Raw genomic sequence first — 19,424 nt, forward strand, 5'->3', positions numbered from 1 at the left:
TTATGCAAAAAAAAGTATGAAGGCACCTCTTAGGAGAGATATTAATGCTTGAATAGGAAAAACATCGCAGGGCAATGAGAATAGAAAAGGAGAGTGGAATGAATTGAATAACTCTTTCAAAGAGTCAGCACATGTATGATGGACTGCAAGGCCTCATTCTCTGCCATCTGATTCCATGAACTTTGAAATACATTCCATTATATTTCCAGAGAACTGAGGGTATATTTAATGCTGAGATAAACAGGTTTTTAATCATTAAAGGAATCAAGGGTTTTGAGGCAAAGTCAGGGGAGTGGAGTTGAGAATGATCAGATCAGACATGATCACTTTCAGAAGAATCGATGGACTGAGTGGTTTTCCTCAGCACCTACATCTTATAATAGTCACCGGGTCATAGAGTTGTCCAGCTAGAAACAGACCCTTTGGTCCAAACAGTCCATTTGTAATTTGCATCAAGGCTATAGTGATGGTGAACAACTATGTAGGACTGTTGTCCTCACTATTGTGTTACTACACAGCGATGTGCATTTGTATAACATTTATCACATTCCAAAACACTTGACAATGTATGAGAATATAGTGGACATTGTAAAAACACTGTGCTACCACACAAATAGCATTGATTAGTTAGCTGACATTGTGACCAAACATCTTTCTGCTGCTCTTCAAGAAGTGTAATGGAATCAGAGTACCAACAAGAGAAGGGAGAGTACTCCTTGATTTGTCATCTGTCCCACGCAAAAGGTTTTCATATTGAAGTTTGAACCTAGACATTCTGAAGAGGGACGTAAACCTTTAGTCTTCTGAGCATGAAGAAAGAGGACAACAAACGCAGCCAAGTTCATTTCACTAACACAATGCAGCTTTATCTAGGCCATAAATTGGGCTGAATGAAAAATATATTTTATGAACTTTGACAGGCCTTATAGGTGCCAATATTGCACTTGCACATTCAGGGGCAGCAGTCCAAGAGAAGCAGAACTGTGAAAACATTTCAGTTTGTGCTATAAGATAGTGCAGCGCTGTTACAACTTGTTTCAATTCCAGCACATATAAGGATAGGAAAACGGCAGGCAGGCAGACTTGAGATATCAGCTGTGTTTATTTTGGCTGCTGGTGCCCTCACTTTGATAGTCAGGATTTACAGTGATGGGAAATCAAAGTCTGAGTTGGATCATCTACTGTGGAATTTCAGAACCCCAATAGTGAAGTATATTTCTATTCAAATCCATTTTGTGAGATAATGGACCTGTTGACTGATTTTATTGTTGTGTTAAGTTTGGTGGAATGGTGTTGCCATGAGGCCAAGTGTGTTTTCTTGCTATATCTCCACAAACCCACCACATTACTTGGCGTTTGAGCCTTTGTGGCATGAGTTGCCCATCTTAGAACATGCCATTCCAAGAGGACCTCGCCACTCAGCAGGGTCCTCCATAAGACCACCATCATCATTTGAGGCCTCGTTGTCCTTCAAAGCCTGCTACACATCTGCGGAGGATGGCCATCTTGAGCTGCTCAGCCACGTAAGACATCAGGAGAAAGGGGACGGTTGACATCACACTTCTTGGAAAAGGACCTGGAGGTCCTTGTGCATGGGGTCAGAGGCCCAACAAAGGAGGCCATGCCAACATTCTCAGATCGGGAGTTACCAATGGGGAGGCAGGGCCACTTCCAGGGAGAGGAGCACCGGGCAGTGCTGCAAGAAAAGGTCAATGATCTTCTCCGCTCTACTATTCTGCTCTCTGCTGTCTCACGCTTTCTGTGCTACTGCACCCACTTCCCACCAATGCTAATCTGACACCCTCACTATTGGTATGCAGCAGCTTCCCTCACTTGATTCCATCACTCCTTATACGTCCACATCACTAACTCCCCACATGCCCTCCGCTCTGCCTATTCACTCCCTCAGAGAACCCTCAACACCTCTCTCATACATGCACTAGCCCTAACAGACATGTGACCCGCTGGCATCTAAAGATTCGCCCCCTTCAAATTATTACAAGAGAAACCATCTCATAACAGGCCTGAGCAATACCGTACAGGTTTGAGAGGAGGGGAAGAAAGTCAGATATCTGTGTCTTCACCCCCCACTGAGGAAGGGATTCTTGCGCTTGTGAGAGAAGTCAGGGATTGCTCCATCAGGGAATTATTGTACCGACACCTGAGTAAGTAACACCAGTCATCCACTGCAATGGTCACATGAACCAGATGTCAAATACCACAACTAATCAGTAACCACAACACTTATTGCCAGTTATGTTTCACAGGTGAACCCACCCTCCCAGAGACCAGCTCATCTACTGCACAGAAGAGGTCCTCAACATTCTGAGGTCATCAGGCAGATGTTTGGAGAGGCCATTATCTCTACTGACTCCTGAACCCCACCCCCCAGCAACACAGGACATCACAATGGCCTTTATAAGGGGCACATAGTGAATCCCACATACCTGCATCTCTGTACATGAGTGAAGCAGAAAAGCCCAAAGCAACTGCCACTTGAGTTTATTACATGCAAATGATTTTAAAAATTCAAATTATTTTACAATAAAAAATACTGAAGTGTCAGTGAAGGGTCACCTTTAGAGTTCCTTGTTTGGTTGACTGTATTTGGGTTTCTTTGAGGCATTACTCTACATTCAATCAATGTTAGCTTCTTTCATTAATATCTTTGTGACACATTTATTTCTCAACATTGATTCATTAAACTCCACTTCCACTGTGTTCTGTTTACAGATTGCCTCAAGGCTTCTTTCTCATGTCCTGCCTACACTGGAGACTGCTAAGTTGCAAGGCTACAAGGACAGAGTTTTTCTCTCGGAAAGAAATATACACACTCACGGAACACCTGGACGGTTCTCTGTCTTTAAAAGGAACCTGTTTCTATCTGTCTGTCCTATGTTTAGAACACTTTGTCACTAGTCCAATTTTATTCCTTCTCCTAATGTTAGCTTCAGTAGCAATGAACTATTCACCTCGAGGGCTCCCTAAAGCTTAATCTAAATGCAGGTAAACAAACTTCAAACAATCCAGCACCACTCTCAGAACTCAAAATGAAATGAGAGCGTATGTGCATTGGATGTGAGAATAAGAGATATAGTTAGTAAGCTTGCAGATGACACCAAAATTGGAGGTGTAGTGGTCAGCAAAGAAGGTTACCTCAGATTACAATGGGATCTTGATCTGATGGGCCAATGGGCTGAGGAGTGGCAAATGGAGTTTATTTTGATAAATGCGAGGTGTTGCATTTTGGGAAAGCAAATCAGAGTAGATTAGATTCCCTACAGTGTGGAAACAGGCCCTTCAGCCCAACAAGTCCACACCGACCCTCCCAGACCCATTTCCCTCTGACTAACCTGTGGGCAATTTAGCATGGCCAATTCACCTGATCTGCACATCTTTGGGCTGTGGGAGGAAACCGGCGCACCCAGAAGAAACCCACTCAGACACGGGGAGAATGTGCAAATTCCCCCAATGTCCTGTACAACCGCAGCATGATCTCTCAACTCCTGTACTCAATACTTTGACCAATAAAGGAAAGCATACCAAACGCCTTCTTCAGTGTCCTATCTACCTGCGACTACTTTCAAGGGATTATGAACCTGTACTCCAAGGTCCATTTGTTAGCAATACTTCCCATAGGGTGGCACGGTGCCTCAGTGGTTAGCACTGCTGCCTCACAGCACCAGGGTCCCAGGTTCAATTCCAGCCTTGGGCGACTGTCTGTGTGGAGTTTGCACATTCTCCCCACGTCTTTGTGGGTTTCCTCCAGGTGCTCCGTTCTCCTCCCATAGTCCAAAGGTGTGCAGGTCAGGTGAACTGGCCGTGCTAAATTGCCCATAGCATTAGGTGTATTAGTCGGTGTGGACTGGTTGGGCTGAAGGGCCTGTTTCCACACCGTATGGAATCTAATCTAATTTCTCCCATGGTAGAACAAGAATCTGTCTACCTCAACCTTGAAAGTGTTCAATAGCTACAGCTCTCTCCAGAAAGAGTTCCAAAGGTTCACAATTTTCAGACAGGAGAAAGTTCTCATCATCCCTATCTTAAATGAGAGGCTTCTCATTTTTAAAATTGTGCCCACTAGTCCTAGTCTCTCCTAAAAGGGAGGAATTGGCCATACTAAATTGCCCATAGTATTCATGGATATGTCGGTTAGATGCATTAGTCTCAGGTAAATGTAGAGTAATAGGGTAGGGGAATGAGTCTAGGTGGGATACTCTTTGGAGAATCAGTGTGGACTTGTTGGGCCAAATGGCCAGTTTCCACACTGTAGGGATTCTATGATTCTATGATCCTTTCAGTATACACTCAATTAAATCCCTGCAGCATCTTACATATTCTAATAAGATCGCCTCTCATTTTTTTAAACTGCAAGAGATACAGGCTTAGTCTATTCAACATTTCCTTGTTCCTTTACAGGTAATTAAAATTAAACTTTAAGAATCAACAGGAAATGTCAAACAGAATTCAGAGTTTCTTGGTTACTAGAAAACAAGTCTGGCAAAATTAAGTTACTGCAGCAAGATTGTAAGGTAAAAGCTATTTCATAGAGTCATAGAGATGTACAGCACAAACCCTGAGGTCCAACTCATCCATGCTGACCAGATATCCTAAATTAGTCAAGTCCCATTTGTCAGCACTTGGCCCATATCTGTCTAAATCCTTCCTATCACTTATCTAATCAGATGCCTTTTACATGTTGTAATTGTGCCAGCCTCTCCCACCTTCTCTGACAGTTTATTCCAAACACTCACCATCTTCTGCATGAAAAAGTTGTCCCTCAGGTCCCTTTTAAATCTTTTTCCTCTCACCTTAATCCTCTGCCCCCTAGTTTTGGACTTCATGACCCTGGGAAAAAGAATTTTGCTATTCACCTTGTTCATGCCCCTCTTGATTTATAAACCTCTATAAGATCACCCCTTAACCACCAACATATCAGGGAAAACAGCACTGGTCTATTCAGCCTCTCCCCAGAGCTCAAACCTTCCAGCCCTGAGAACATCCTAGTAAATCTTTTCTGAACCCTTTCAAGTTTCACAACGTCTTTCCTGCAGCAGGGAGACCAGAATTTCACATGATAAATATGCTTCTGATGCATTTACATCCTTTTTTAAAATAAGGAGACCAAAAATGTACACAGATGTGGCCTCGCCAATGTTCTACACCATTGAAGCAAAACATCTCTACACTTAAGTTCCATTCCCCTTGAAGTAAATGAAAATGTTCATTTGCCTTCCATGTCACTTGCTGAAACTGCATACTAAGAGTTTGTGACTCAAATGACAAGACACCCAGATTCTCCAATGCTTCAGGGTTCTGTGCTCTATCATTACTTAAATAATCTCTGTTCTTCCTCCCAAAGTGGACAAGTTCACATTTTCCCACATTGTACTCCATTTGTCAATTACACATTTTTTCCCACTCATTTAAACCACCCATAACCCTTTGAGGACATGGTTACGTTTTCTTCACAGTTCACTTCCCGATCTTGCTTTGTATCATCAATAAAAATAACAACCATATTTTAGGTCACTTCATCCAAATCATTTGTCTAACTTGTAAGTAAGTAAGACCCCCAAACCAATCCCTTTGGCACACCACTTGTTGCAAACTGCCAATCTGAAAATGACCTTTATATGCCCGGCCTCTGCTCCTTATAAGGAGAAATTGAGAACAGCAGATGCTGGAGAGTCAGAGTTTTCAAGTGTGGCGCTGGAAAAGCACAGCAGGTCAGGCAGCATCCAAGGAGCAGGACAGTCCTTCATCAGGAATGTGGTGCAGGGAGAGGGATGAGAGATAAACAGGAAGGTGGGGCTGGGGCTGGGGGTGGATGTGAAGGCAATAGGTGGATGCAGGTGAGGGTTAACTTTCTGTGATAATTGTGGTAATTGTGGGTGGTAATTGTGATAGGTTGGTGAGGAGAATGGAGCAGATAGGTGGGAAGGAAGATGGACAGGTAACACAGGTCAAGAGGGCGGTGCCGAGTTGGAACAATAGATCTGGAATGAAGTGGGGGGAAGGGGAGATTTGTAAACTGGCAAAATCGATGTAGATGCCATGTAGTTGAAGGGTCCCAAGGCAGAAGAAGAGGTGTTCTTCCTCCAGGCATCGAATGGTTTAGATTTGGCTCCCTCTAAGCCAACTAATCCTCTATCCTTGCTAATACATCACCCCTTCACCTTGTACTCTTAATTTGAATAGTAGCCTTCGGTGTGGGACTTCTGTCAAATGACTTCTGGAAATTTAAGTACAGTGTATCCATCAGTTCTGCTTTACCTACATTACTAGTTACTTCCTCAAAGAGCTTGAATAAATTAGTCAAACGTAATTTTCCCATTTTCAGAGCTATGCTGATTCTGCCTCATAGCTTTAAGATTTTCTACGTGCCCTGTTGTAACCTCCTTCAAAAAAGACTTCTGTATTTTATTTACAAAAGATATTATCCTGACTGGCTGATGGTTGCCTGATTTCCAGGCTCCATCATTTCTTGATTACAGGAAGTGCTATCGCTATCTCACAATTTGCTGGGACCTTTTCAGAACGCCGAGATTTCAGAAAACTGAAAGAAACAATCCATTATCTCAGAAGCCACCATTTCTAATCACCCAAGAATGAAGTCCATCAAGGCAAGAGGAATTATCAGATTTTAGCACTAATAATTTTCTCAGTAGCTGTTTCCTACTGATTGTAATCAGTTTAATATTCTCACTTCCTTTTACCTACTTATTCACAATTATTTGTGGGCTGCTATTTGTATCCTTTCCAGATGCAAATATTTATTGAAAACAGAAAACGCTGGAAATCACACAGGATCAGGCAGCATCCATGGAGAAAGAGCAAGTTAATGTTTCGAGTCTGGAAGACTCTTCATCAGAGCTGGTGTGAAATGTGCAGGGACAGCATTTATTCTATAGTTTGGGCGGGGTGGAGATTGGGGTATTGGGTGTAGCTGCTGATGGAGAAATGATGTTGATAGCTCAGTGTGGAGGGGGCAGCATTTATGCAAAAGTAGGGGATGGGGTGTAGGGTTGAGAGTGTGGTGCTGGAAAAGCACAGCAGGTCAGGCAGCATCCGAGCAGCAGGAGAACAGATGTTTCAGGCATAAGCCCTTCATCAGGAATGAGGCTTGTGGGCCGGGGAGGCCAAGAGATAAATGGGAAGGGGGGTTGGGGTTGGGGGAAAGGTAGCTAAAAATTTCACAGGTAGATGAAGATGAGGGAGAAGGTAATAGGTCGGAGAGGAAGGTGGAGTGGATAGATGGGAAAGACAACGGACGGGTCAGGAGGTTGGTGCTGAGTTGGAAGCTTGGGACAGGGACAATGTGGGGGAGGGAAAATGAGGAAACTGGTGAAATCTATATTGATCCCGTGTGGTTGCAGGGTCCAAAGGCAGAAGATGACACGTTCTTCCTCCAGGCATCGGATGGTAAGGGTTTGGCGATAGGGCAAGCCCAGGAGCTGCATGTCCTTGGCAGATTGCAAGGGGGAGTTGAAGTGTTAAGACACGGGGTGGTGGGGTTGGTTGCTGTGAGTGTCCCAGAGATGTTCTCTGAAATGATCAACAAGTTGGAGTCCTATCTCCCTGATGTAGAGGTGAACACATTGGGTGCAACAGATACAGCAGATGATATTGGTAGAGGTACAGGTAAATTTCAGGTTGAATGTGGAAGGATCCTTTGGGGCCTTGGAAGGAGGTGAGGAGAAGGCCTAGGCGCAGGCTTTGCACTTCCTGCAGTGGCAGGGGAAGGTGCTGGGAGTGGGGTGTGGGCTGGTGGAGGGGCGTGGACCTGAGTCGTGAATGGAATGATCTCTCAGGAATGCTGATAGGGGTAGGGAGGGAAATATATCTCTAGTTGTGGGGCCATTTGTAGGTGGCAGAGGATCATGTGATGTATAGGGAGGTTGATAGGATGGAAGGTGAGGACCAGAGGGTTCTGTCCTTGTTGCGTTGGGAGGGGTGGGATTCAAGGGTGGAGGTGTGGGAAGTGGAGGAGATGTACTGGAGGGCATAGTTGACCATGTGAGAGCGGAAATTACAATCTTGGAAAAAGGAGTTTTCAAAGGTGGAATTGGTCACCCTGGAAACAGATGCGGCGGAGGTGGAGGAATTGGGAATAATGGATGGTGTTTTACAGAAGTAGGGTGGGAGCAGATATAGTCTAGATAGCTGTGGGTGTCAGTGGGCTTGTAGTAGATGTTCGTGGTTTGTCAGTCACTGGAGATGGAGATGCAGAGGTCCAGGAAGGGGAGGGAGGTGTCTGAGATGGTCCAGGTGAATTTAAGGTTGGGGTGGAGTGTGTTGGTGAAGTTGATAAACTGTTCAACATCCTTGTGGGAGCATGTGGGTTGCGCCAATACAGTCATCGATGTAGCAGTGGAACAGGGGGGAGATGGTGCCACTGTAGTTGTGGAAGATAGATTTTCCACGTACCCGACAAAGAAGCAGGTATAGCTGGGTCCCACGCAGGTGCCCATGGCTACCTCTTTGGTTTGGAGGAAGTGGAAGGATTGGAAGGAGAAGTTGTTAAGGGTGAGGACCAGTTCAGCCAGGTGAATGAGGGTGTCAGTGGAAGGGTACTGGTTGGGACGGCGTGAGAAGAGGAAACAGAGGGCTTGAAGGCCTTTATCATGCTGGATGGATGTGTACAGGGATTGGACATCCATAGTGAAAATGAGGCATTGGGGCCAGGAAAACGTAACTCTTGGAGGAGGTGAAGAGTGTTGGTGGTGTCCTGAACATAGGTGGAGAGTTCCTGGACTAAGGGGGCATCTCTGGGACACTTGCACCAGCCAACTCCACCACCCCTTGGCTGACCACTTCAACTCCACCTCTCAATCTGCCAAGGACATGCAGCTCCTGGACCTCCTCCATTGCCAAATCCTTACCACCCAACACCTGGAGTAAGAACGCCTCATCTTCTGCCTTGGAATCCTCCAACCACACGGGATCAATGTGGATTTCACCAGTTTCTTCATTTCCCCTCCCCCGACCTTATCCCAGCCCAAGCATCCAACTCAGCACTGCCCTCCTGACCTCTCCATCATCATTCCCATCTTTCCGCTCCATACTCCTCTCCGACCTAACACCTTCCCTCCGAACTTCATCTATCTATTGCATTCTCAGTTATCTCCCCCCCTACCCCAACCCCCTCCCATTCTCTCAGCCATCCTGGCCCACATGCCACATTCCTGATGAAGGGCTTATGCCCGAAACATCCATTCTCCGGCTCCTCAGATGCTGCCTGACCTGCTGTGCTTTTCCAGTACCATACTCTTGTCTCTGAACTCCCGCCTCTGCAACCCTCACTTTCTGCCAGCAGGGTGTAGACTGCTGGGGGAAATAGGATCATGATTGTTCAGATTAAGTGAATGGAATGTGAGAATGGCAGAACAATGGTATGTCTAAATGCCAGACTGGAAAGAACAGACAGTCCCACAAAAGTGAGGAAAGGATGCGAATATTTATTTGCCATTCCCTCATTTTCCATTATTAATTCCCAACCTCACTCTAAAAGACCAACGCTCACTTTGGTTACGTTTTTTATTTTTGGAATACCATAGAAACTATCTTCTTTTTATGTTTCTAGCTGGTTTTCTGTTGCACGCTAATTTCCCTGTTCTTATTAATCTTTTAGTTACTCTCTGCTATTGTGCGTATCAAGTCCAGTTTTTGACTTGCCACTCAACTTTGTAAAAGGATGCATTTTTGCTTTCTGCTCCTTTAACCTCCTTAAAAAGCCAGGCATGTTCTTTTTTCCTCTGTGTATTCTAAAATATCTCCTCAAAATAAGTGCTATTGTATTATTGCCAACCCTTAATCTAATTTCCCAGTTCATGTTAGCTGCTCAGTCTTGTGACAAAGTTGCTCCTTTAACAAGGTTATGCTGTCCTAGGCATTTTTTTTTAAAGAGAGGTCATAAATGGCACATGGGGTGTAATTCTTTAGGGCAAATTTGATAATAGCTAACAGATATTGCCTCAGACAGAGGCTTTCAAGTTAAAAATAAAACACTTGTACAACAAAAGGTGTATGACCAGTTCCCCCAGCTCAACTTTTCTCTGGTTTTTTTTAGCAGTGGTGTGAAGAATAACTACTGGACCCAAAACAGATCCAAGCTGGTACTCTCTCTCTCTCTGACTTCTCTCCTGTAAGACCCTGTGTTTGATTTTACCTTTTGTGTCAAAGGGGTGTTTATGGGGATTGTTGCAAGTATTTGGAACAACATCATTAGTTGGGCTAGTTTGTTGGATTATTGGTTAGGATACATGAGTTGGTATTCTGTTGTCTGTTCTTTGTGTTTCATTCAGTAATCTTGTAAATAAGTTCTGTTTTGTTTAAAACTAAGTGGTTTGACCAACTGATTCTCTCCTGGAATACCCACGTTACACCTACCTAAAACACCTTGCAAAGTTAGGATCTGGCTACATTCTTGAAATGTTTTGAAGCGGTCTGGCCTGGTCCATAACAAATTGGGAGCTGGTCTGGGATTTATTTTTAGTTCCAAATTGGGATTAGAGTTGTTGGACTCGAAGGCAGCGAGTGGTATGTGCTAGTGCCTTTTGTTACGGGTATTGATTTGGTTGGTTTAAACAGTGCTTGGGATAGCAATGGCTCTTTCAATCATCTAGGGGTGGAAGAAGTGACCTTGAGAGTTTTATAAAAGGTCACTAAGGGTCTAGATTAGAGTGGTGCTGGAAAAGCACAGCAGTTCAGGCAGCATCCAAGAAGCAGTAAAATCGACATTTTGGGCAAAAGCCCTTCATCAGGAATACCGGAGGTGATTAAGGCCAAGCTGCTGGAATTAGTAGACAAGTTGGGAATGGAGCTGCCTCCTTCCATGAGGAAAGGAGAGATAATTACGGCAGTAGCTCATCATTTCAAGTTGCTGGAAACGCCATCAGAATCTTTAGAGATGGCTAAAGGTCAATTGAAAATGAAGCAGCTTGAGTTAGAGGCGAAGGACAAGGAATTACGATTCAAAGTAGAGAAAAGTGAAAAAGAATGAACTGCTTCAGCAGAAAATAGAGAAAGTTAGAGTTTGAACTTCAGAAATTGGCACTTTGACAGAAGTTCAAAATTCACTTTGTGAAGTAGGGAGAATTCATGTGGAAGAGCAGAGAGTTAAAATGGCAAGATTAGCAGCTGAAATGGCTGATGGTTATGAGTTACCAATAAAGCTAAGTTTGGCGACCAGAATCAATTTCAATCCATGAGGCATAGAGATTGGGGAAAAGAGAAATCATCACTTGGAAAGGGAAAGGTAGACTTCGGTGAAAATCATAAGGATACCTTACCACAGGGTAAAGATGAAACCCTTGAAGGGGACAGAGAAGTTAAAAAACTCCAGTGTTTTTACTGCAATAAAGTAGGCTACTGAAATCACAGTGTTGGTGGGCCAGGAGAAGCATTGGGAAGCCAGATGTCTGAAAATAGGATAAACCAGCGAATTTTGTTGGAATGGTAATGGAAGGCACATGGAGGCTAGAAAGCTGCACCAGAATGTACAAGCTGGTCGGCGGTTGGTTAAGAAGGAAGTGCCAGATCTTCTTAAACCATATACCTGCAAGGTAGAGTTTATTAGCAAAGGCCAGGAGTAGCAGATGAAGAGGTTACGATATTAAGTGTACAGGGTCCTCTCAATCTGTGACGTTGAAAGATGAGGAGATATACACTTCTGAAGGACTATTGCCAGAAAAGGTACTAGCAACAGGAATTCATGGTGAGACAAGAAGCGCTCAATTATGTAAAGTGAGGTTAGAGTGTCCAGGGAAGAGTAGAGAATTTGAGGTAGGAGTAGTGGACAAACTGTCAGCTCCAAGAATACAATTTTTCCTTGTTAATGACATAGCTGATTCACTGGTAGGAGTGCTGTCTACTGTGGTTAAAACGCCAATGGTAATTCAGGCAACTGAACTATTGCAGGACACATATTCTGGAATTTTTCCCAACTGTGTGATAATTGTACTTAGTTAAGTTTAAAAGTCTAGTTTTCGATCTGCTCTTCTTTCCTCACAGTCAATATGAAATTCAATCATATTATGATCACTGTCATTTAGTGGTTGGTGGTGGAGTATTTCATTTTGAGGTAATTTAATAATCCTGTCTCATTCCACGATACCAGACCTAGCACAAAAAAACCCAAAAGAACTGCAGATGCTGTAAATGAGAAACTAAAACAGAAATTGCTGGAAAATGTCAGCAAGTCTGGCAGCAACTGTGGAGAGAAATCAGAGTTAACATTTCAGGCCCAATGACCCTTCTTCAGAACTGATGGTAGCTAGGAAAAAGTTGTTTTTTATGCAGATGATGAGGTGGATGGAGGGGGTAAGAAGTAAACAATACATAAATAATGGAGCAAATAACAGTCTTCCTAGGAGAATGAATAACTGGTAATAGAGATGATTAGTAGCCAACAATGGTTCGTGTATAATAGCAAACCACGTGATAACACAGCTTGGTGTGTGGAGGTTGGGGTTAGGGGCATGGGAGAAGGTGTGTCAAGCCCTAAAATCACTGAACTCAATATTGAGTCCAGAAGACTCTAGAGTTCCCAAGAGGCAAAAGAGTTCCTGTTCTTCCAGCTTGCACTGAGCTTCACTGGAGCACCACAGAAAGCTTGTGACAGAGATGTTGGCCAGAGAGCAAGGTGATCTCTTAAAGTGGCAGGCAACTGAAAGCTCAGGGTCTTTTTTGTGAATATAATGTAGGTGTTCTGGAAGGCAGCCACCCAGTCTATGTTTGTTTCCCCAGTTTCAAGGTCTCCTCTCTATTATACCAAACCCTTCACCTTTTCCTGGTTTGGGGCAGTATCTTAATCTTCACTTTGTGTGGGCTTTCAAATTGAAATAAAAATACATTAAACATGAAAGTTTACACATAAATTATGTCACATAGAATTCTGGTAAAATAGCATCAAAATCTGGATGAACATTATTGTAAAATCAATATAGCAAATGGGACCAAGAGACTTCTAGCAAATCCTTGTCTGTAATCTCACTAAATTCCCATTGATCAATGATTAATCACTCAGGGTGGATCATTTTCCAAATGTGGTATCCATTATCTCAACTGCAGTGTCAGGTAAAGGGGACAGTGCCTTATATCCAGAAGTAACCCTCATCCTTACCTTGAGCACCATGTCAGCGATAGGGTCTTTTCCTCTGTACTCAGAAAAGATTGTGCACAAACTGAGCAAGATTTTTCTCTTCCGATTTCACCAAACTGCTGCCCATATGACCCCCATACATATTTCAATTATGTCCACCATACCGAGTCGCTTTGATATTCATTTCTAGCAATGATAAACTTATTTTATTACCCACATCCTAGCTCCTTGTAATTACAGTCTTCATTTTATTATCTATATCCTGGTTTCCTCCACTTGCAAACCTTTGGACATTAACTGTCCACTTGTGCAACTCCCAAAGAAGCTTTAAATTCCAATTGTATGATATACAACACTGAGCTGTTTCTGTTATGCATTGTTCTTCTCTTCTCACCCAGTGATGACTTATGAGTTTCAGTTTTGTCCTAAAAATCACTGTCTTGACCAGTGACTTTGTAGACAACTGTTACTATTAGAATGCAATAAAGACCCTGACCCATACCTGATTTTATAATTACATGCTCAAAATCATTTTTCTTTGCATCCAGTCTGTTGGACTGCAGCACACAGTTACTTCAGACTGCTTTCCTGTTAAGTACTTGCTTACACAAGGAAGTAGGTCTTTACTTTCCACTTTTTTCACATGTTCTCACAGAGTCAAGCTAGCAAGTTCAGTAAAGGTCACTTTTTTAATGCTACTGTGTCTTATACATGTTCACATAGCACAGCAGGGATAGTTAAAGTCATAATATGCAAGTGAAAATGTATTAGATACACTGTCATTTCAATTACTTTCATCAATATTACACTGTGAAAGCTGGCTGTGTGCATTTTGACTGCTGTGATTCCTGTATCACAGTGATAACACTGCATTGAGATACCCTGTTAATCTGAAGGGTGCTATGTAAATGCAACTGTTCTGTGATAACTCATGACTCCCTAGCTCAGAGGCAAGATTACCATCTCTGAGCTGAGGCACAGTTTACTGTGAAACACAGCTGCAAGTCCACCATCATTATAAAAATATTTCAAGAAGAAACTCAATTTACCCATTGTTTTACCATAGAGATCAGAGAAACAAATGGGGTGTCTGATGCAAAACTGTGCTGTAGATGTTACGTACATTTGCTTATTAGCACCAAGTGTTTTGGACATGTTAGTTCACATATGCCAGTGATGTTTAAAAGGAGCATCATTATTGTATTGGAAAGTGTGAAGCAATTGCAGCTGAGGAACAGCCTTCTCTGAAGACACTGTGCTAAACAAAGCCAAGTTGGCTGCTGGAGCAAGTTCAGACTGCTACAAATTCCAAATGTACAGAAGCACAGTCAGATTTCTTGACTTCGTTCCTTTGCCTTTTCAATTATAAATGAACATAGACAGTCTTTGGAGGCAGCTGCATTCTGCAACATCAAATTAATTTCTTCCTGGCCATGTTGTAACATGCACCACTGATTCAAAACTGAGATGTTGTCTGGAATTATCACAGATGAACAAACAGTGCTAGTTCCTTGTTAGACTTGTACTTAGACATTTTCTATGGAGATTTGGGTGGCAGCTTACTGTCATCCCAACATTAAACACGGGCCTATGGGACTTATGTGAAATCTTCTACATCTCCATACATAATCAGACTAAAGAGCTAAGAAACAGCATGAGAAACAGTTGGTGCCAGGTAAATTAGTGCATTCAATATCAAATCAGAGATGGAACGTGGAATAAAGAAATGCATAGAAAATTATATTAAAGTTGAAAGAGATAAAAGAGACAGAAAGCAGAAGTTTAAAAAACAAGTATTATTTGCAATTATTTGAATCTCTAACAATAATTAGATGTTGCAGGTTTGAAACTCCACGTTTGTAGAAGGTAATTTTCAGTGCCAGAAAGAATATTTGGCAGCAATTAAGATTTACCGTGCTATTAAAAGGGTGATTATACTGAAATAACAAGCCCTAACTTGTATTTTCGTGAGTTTCATCATTATCTACATCTCCAGAACAGCAACCTCTCATTGCTGAATATAATTAGATGATAAGCTTGATACTGTGATGTTGTTTAGAAGAAGTACATTCAAGAACATCGCATTATAAAAACAGAAAGTGCTGGGGAAACTCAGCAAGCCTGTGGAGAGAAAAGCAAGAAAGAGAGAGAGTGTGTTGATGTTTCCAGTCCGACATGAGTTCAAATACGAGTTCCAAAAAAAGAGTCATATTGGACCAACATTACATTTACCGCAGCTGTTCAAAAAGGCAGCTCATCAAAGATCAAGAGCAATCAGGGACGGGCTTTAAATGCTGGCCTTGCCTGCAACTCTCCTATCCCAAGAATAAAATGGAACAAAAAGACGCAGACTCTGTCACATGTCAAAAAACACTCTATCCAGGCTGTAGCTAAGTTATGGTCAAGAGTGTGGTTCTGGAAAAGCACAGCAGATCAGCCAACATCTGAAAAGGATGAGAATCGATGTTTCGGGCATAAGCCCTTCAAGAGCCACTCATTCCTGGTGAAGAACTTATGCCTGAAACGTCAATTCTCCTGCTCCTCGGATGCTGGCTGATACTTTTCCAGCACCACACTCTTGACTCTCATCTCCAGCATCTACAGTCCTCACTATCTCCCCATAGTTAAACTATGTCTGTGCCAGCTCAGTGGTGCATCCTGGGTGCAATGCGGTCCTGTGCTTTGTTCAGTTTTAGTGCACAGGGAGGAGCCTTGAAGCCAAGTAAACCATATTATTGTAACTGTATTGATATGAACACCCCAATCATCCACATTCAAATCAGAAAGTGAGGCACAATATTCTCACCTCAATTAATTCACTCCTCTGTCTGGGCAATTAACCTGTAGGGGTTCATAACCTTTATTAGGTTAAAAATGCCAGGAAGATGCCAGGTTTTCACCCAAGTCTGGAGTCCAGTTAGCTAATCCTAATTAAAGCAGCAGCTAGACTGTCTCAAATTGCCTCAGCCGCTGATGCTAGGGCAAGCATGAGGGATCCAGGTGTCTGTTTCCCATTGTTATCTCTGACCCACTTCACTCCCCTGCTCCGAAATGTGTATGTGAGTATTGGGTGAGAGCAGTATTTAGCTTAATTCTGTGACTCCCTGGAGCTGAATTCCTGCCAAGGTTCACTGACCAGAAAGAGGTCTCATTGAAAACCACACCCTATAATGAGTCAAAAGCTGTGCGAAGGGGTGGAAAGAAGCCAAGCACGCTGTCTTTTTAAAAGTAAACCTTTACGTTCATTACAGCAGTTACAGGAAGTTTGAAAGGTGAACAAAATGTTGTGGCAAAATGGCAGGGCTTTAATGTATGAATGTGAAATAAGGTTTATTCAAAATCTGAATAGATTAAAAGAAATAATTATTATTGCTGGATTGAGGACTTGAGTCCTTTGCTCAGCCTATAAAATAAGTGATAACTGAAAATGTCCCCGTCTGCACACCCCTAGTTATCCAGCTGTGTGGCACCGTACTCTGGCACTGGGTGAGGCTCTGGTCTCTGCAGCTGGTAGTGCTGTAGGAGCTGCTTCCTTTCTGAGCTTGTGATGTTCCAATCTGGGTCCTTCCACAGGGTAAAGGGAAGAGAAACTCTGGTTGCAATTATGTTCCAGCTATTGGTTTGTGAATTGTGTGGGGCAACCTTCAACAGAAGGTAAACAGGCCTGAACCTGACTAGCAATGTCTGTTTTGGTTCATTTTGCCAGTGATCTAATTTTTGACATAAGGTGAGGGTGGGTGTATCCCACCTGATCCAAACATTGAAAGATATTCCTAGGGAATGCTTCAACCATACACAGATATCCAAAGTAACTTTGTATTGTGGCTTCACACATGGCCAAAGACATGCTATAGACAACAGAACCCCTGCCGAGATCTGGTGCTTTTTCACTGCAGTTTGGGGCACTTTGGATTGACAAAAATGTTTTTCACATCAACATGCGTGTGATGACATGTCATCAGTGGTTCAGAAGGAGCCCTGATTTCCTCTGAGTCAGAGGTTGTGGATTCAAGATGTACTCATGGGTCATCAGTCTGTAATCCAGGCTGATACTGCTGGTACAGTACTGATGGAGTGGCGTGCCTTCTCTTGGATGAGATATTAAACCAAGCTCCTTTTCCCTGCTCAGATACATGAAAAGTCTGTTCCTAAGGAAGTCTCCCTGGTGTCCAAGGCAAATATTCATCCCTTGGTTTGGAGACGCCGGTGTTGGACCGGGGAGTACAAACTTAAAAATCACGTAACACCAGTTTATAGTCCAATAGGTTTATTTGGAAGCACTAGCTTTCAGAGTAGATTAGATTAGATACTTACAGTGTGGAAACAGGCCCTTCGGCCCAACAAGTCCACACTGACCTGCCAAAGCACAACCCACCCAGACCCATTCCCCTACACCTAACACTACGGGCAATTTAGCATGCCCAATTCACCTGACCTGCACATTTTTGAACTGTGGGAGGAAACCGGAGCACCAGGAGGAAACCCACACAGACATGGGGAGAATGTGTAAACTCCACACAGAGAGTCGCCTGAGGCGGGAATTGAACCCGCGTGTCTGGCAGCGGTGCTAACCACTGAGCCACCATGCTGCCCACTAAGTACTGCTCACCTGATGAAGGAGCAGCGCTCCGAAAGCTAGTGCTTCTAAATAAACCTGTTGGACTATAACCTGTTGTTGTGTGATTTTTAATAATATTCATCCCACAACTGACAACTAAAAGTTGCTTCTCTCACCATCAGGGAATGGCTGCTGGTTGGGGCTTCCTCTGGGTCAGATGGTTCCTGCGGTAACTACACATCAAGGAGCATTTCAGTGCCTTTAAAGCATTTTGTGAAGTCCACAGAAATGCAATTCTTATCTCTCTCTCCACCCCACCACCCCCCAACATGTGTGACATCTTTATTCAGAGCTGATTGAAGACGAATGTTCCAGTTTACGCAGCACAGAGAGAGAAAAATCTGCAAAACACGTGCTCTCAACACAAAACAAAATGCTGGAAATCACAGCGGACCAGTCAGCCTGTGATCTCCAGAGTTTGCTGTTTTCTGTACAGGTTCCTGCATCTGCAATCATTTGCTCCCATGTTTCGTACATGTGATACATTTCAAAACATAACTTGTGTTTTATGTTGTCGTTTCTGTTCCCTTTAGGGTTGCATGCTGGACATGGATACACAGGGATCACCCAGGAACAGCAAACCTTTCAGCCTTTTCTCGCCTGAGTTCCGCCCACGTGCAAAGTTCTGGCGATTAGGAACTCAAATTCGTAAACCCTAAACTGCAAGGTGGAGATTCTGTCTTACTTTCGACTTTTTTCAGCGAAATCCTTAGCAAACTCCCCCCTTTGCCCCGAAAGGGATAGTTCAGTGGGCATTTCAGACCTCAGTGTGCGACATGAAGTAACGTTATTAATGAATAAGTTAAAGGAAGCGCTTGGGGTCTGGGCAGAGGGGAAATTTCACGAAGTCTCTCTGCACTTACCCAGCAGCAGGAGTTTGAGTTCTCGCTTCCGTCTCTGTTTCTGTTGTTTTAACGCCTTGTTGATTTTTTTGTTGATGTCAAACGCCACTTTCTCGTCCTCGGACAGACAGCAGAAACAGCGGCGACAGGATAGACAGCGCCAACACGAAGCCATGCCGGAGTCCCTGGTGTGTTCACATGCAGCTGAAACTCAGCAAACACCTCCTGGCGAAACTTCCCTGAACTCAGGCAGCAAGAGCTGTCAGCCAGAGAGAGAGAGAGAGCAGTGCTTCACATCTCCCAAAATGGCTCAAAACTTCACTCCTTTCACAAGAAGCGAAGCATCGAGAGAGACCGAATCTAACTCCTTTAAAACTCGCGGATTGGAAGCAATCCTTAAACATTTCACACGATCTAGAAGGGGTCAGGAGTCAGGGTCACGCCCACGGTGAAATCATATTTAGCTTGTGTTGAATGATGTGATTTTATTCAGCCCTGAAGTGCCCTGACAGTACATTGTTTGCAAATGAAAGAACACCATTGCAATACAGTGGAAATCAGAGAGGGTTGTGAGAAATGAATGCCATAAAATTCCACTTTTCCCAAATATTAAAGACTTTGCCAACAGTATTAAAACGGGATTGAGAAACTGTGAGGACTTTTGTTTCGCGAGGGGTGGTGGTTGGTTAAAGATCCAAATGAAATGTTGCCAGAATTTGGTAAGTATCTCCAGCCCGTTGTGCAATGTTTTCCTGTAACTCAGTGACTGTGACACTTGGTAAGGCAATGAGAAGTACATCAAGTGCTCCTCTCCTCGATAATGGTTAGAAATAAATGTGTGTGAGAGAGAGAGGGAGGG

At 43.3% G+C, this 19,424-nt stretch overlaps 1 protein-coding gene across 1 annotated transcript in view; it reads right to left on the reverse strand.

The window, feature by feature from the left end:
• Positions 1-18,948, reverse strand: part of LOC132829125 (guanine nucleotide-binding protein subunit alpha-11-like) — an 85,694-nt gene extending 66,746 nt beyond the window's left edge. The window contains exon 1 of the mRNA XM_060846447.1: positions 18,587-18,948. Coding sequence (XP_060702430.1) covers positions 18,587-18,740 — 154 coding nt within the window. The 5' untranslated portion in view covers positions 18,741-18,948. The remainder of the gene's footprint in view (positions 1-18,586) is intronic.
• Positions 18,949-19,424: the final 476 nt, after the last annotated feature.

Source organism: Hemiscyllium ocellatum, chromosome 28 (genome assembly GCF_020745735.1).
Source record: "Hemiscyllium ocellatum isolate sHemOce1 chromosome 28, sHemOce1.pat.X.cur, whole genome shotgun sequence".
Classification (NCBI taxonomy): Eukaryota; Metazoa; Chordata; class Chondrichthyes; order Orectolobiformes; family Hemiscylliidae; genus Hemiscyllium; species Hemiscyllium ocellatum.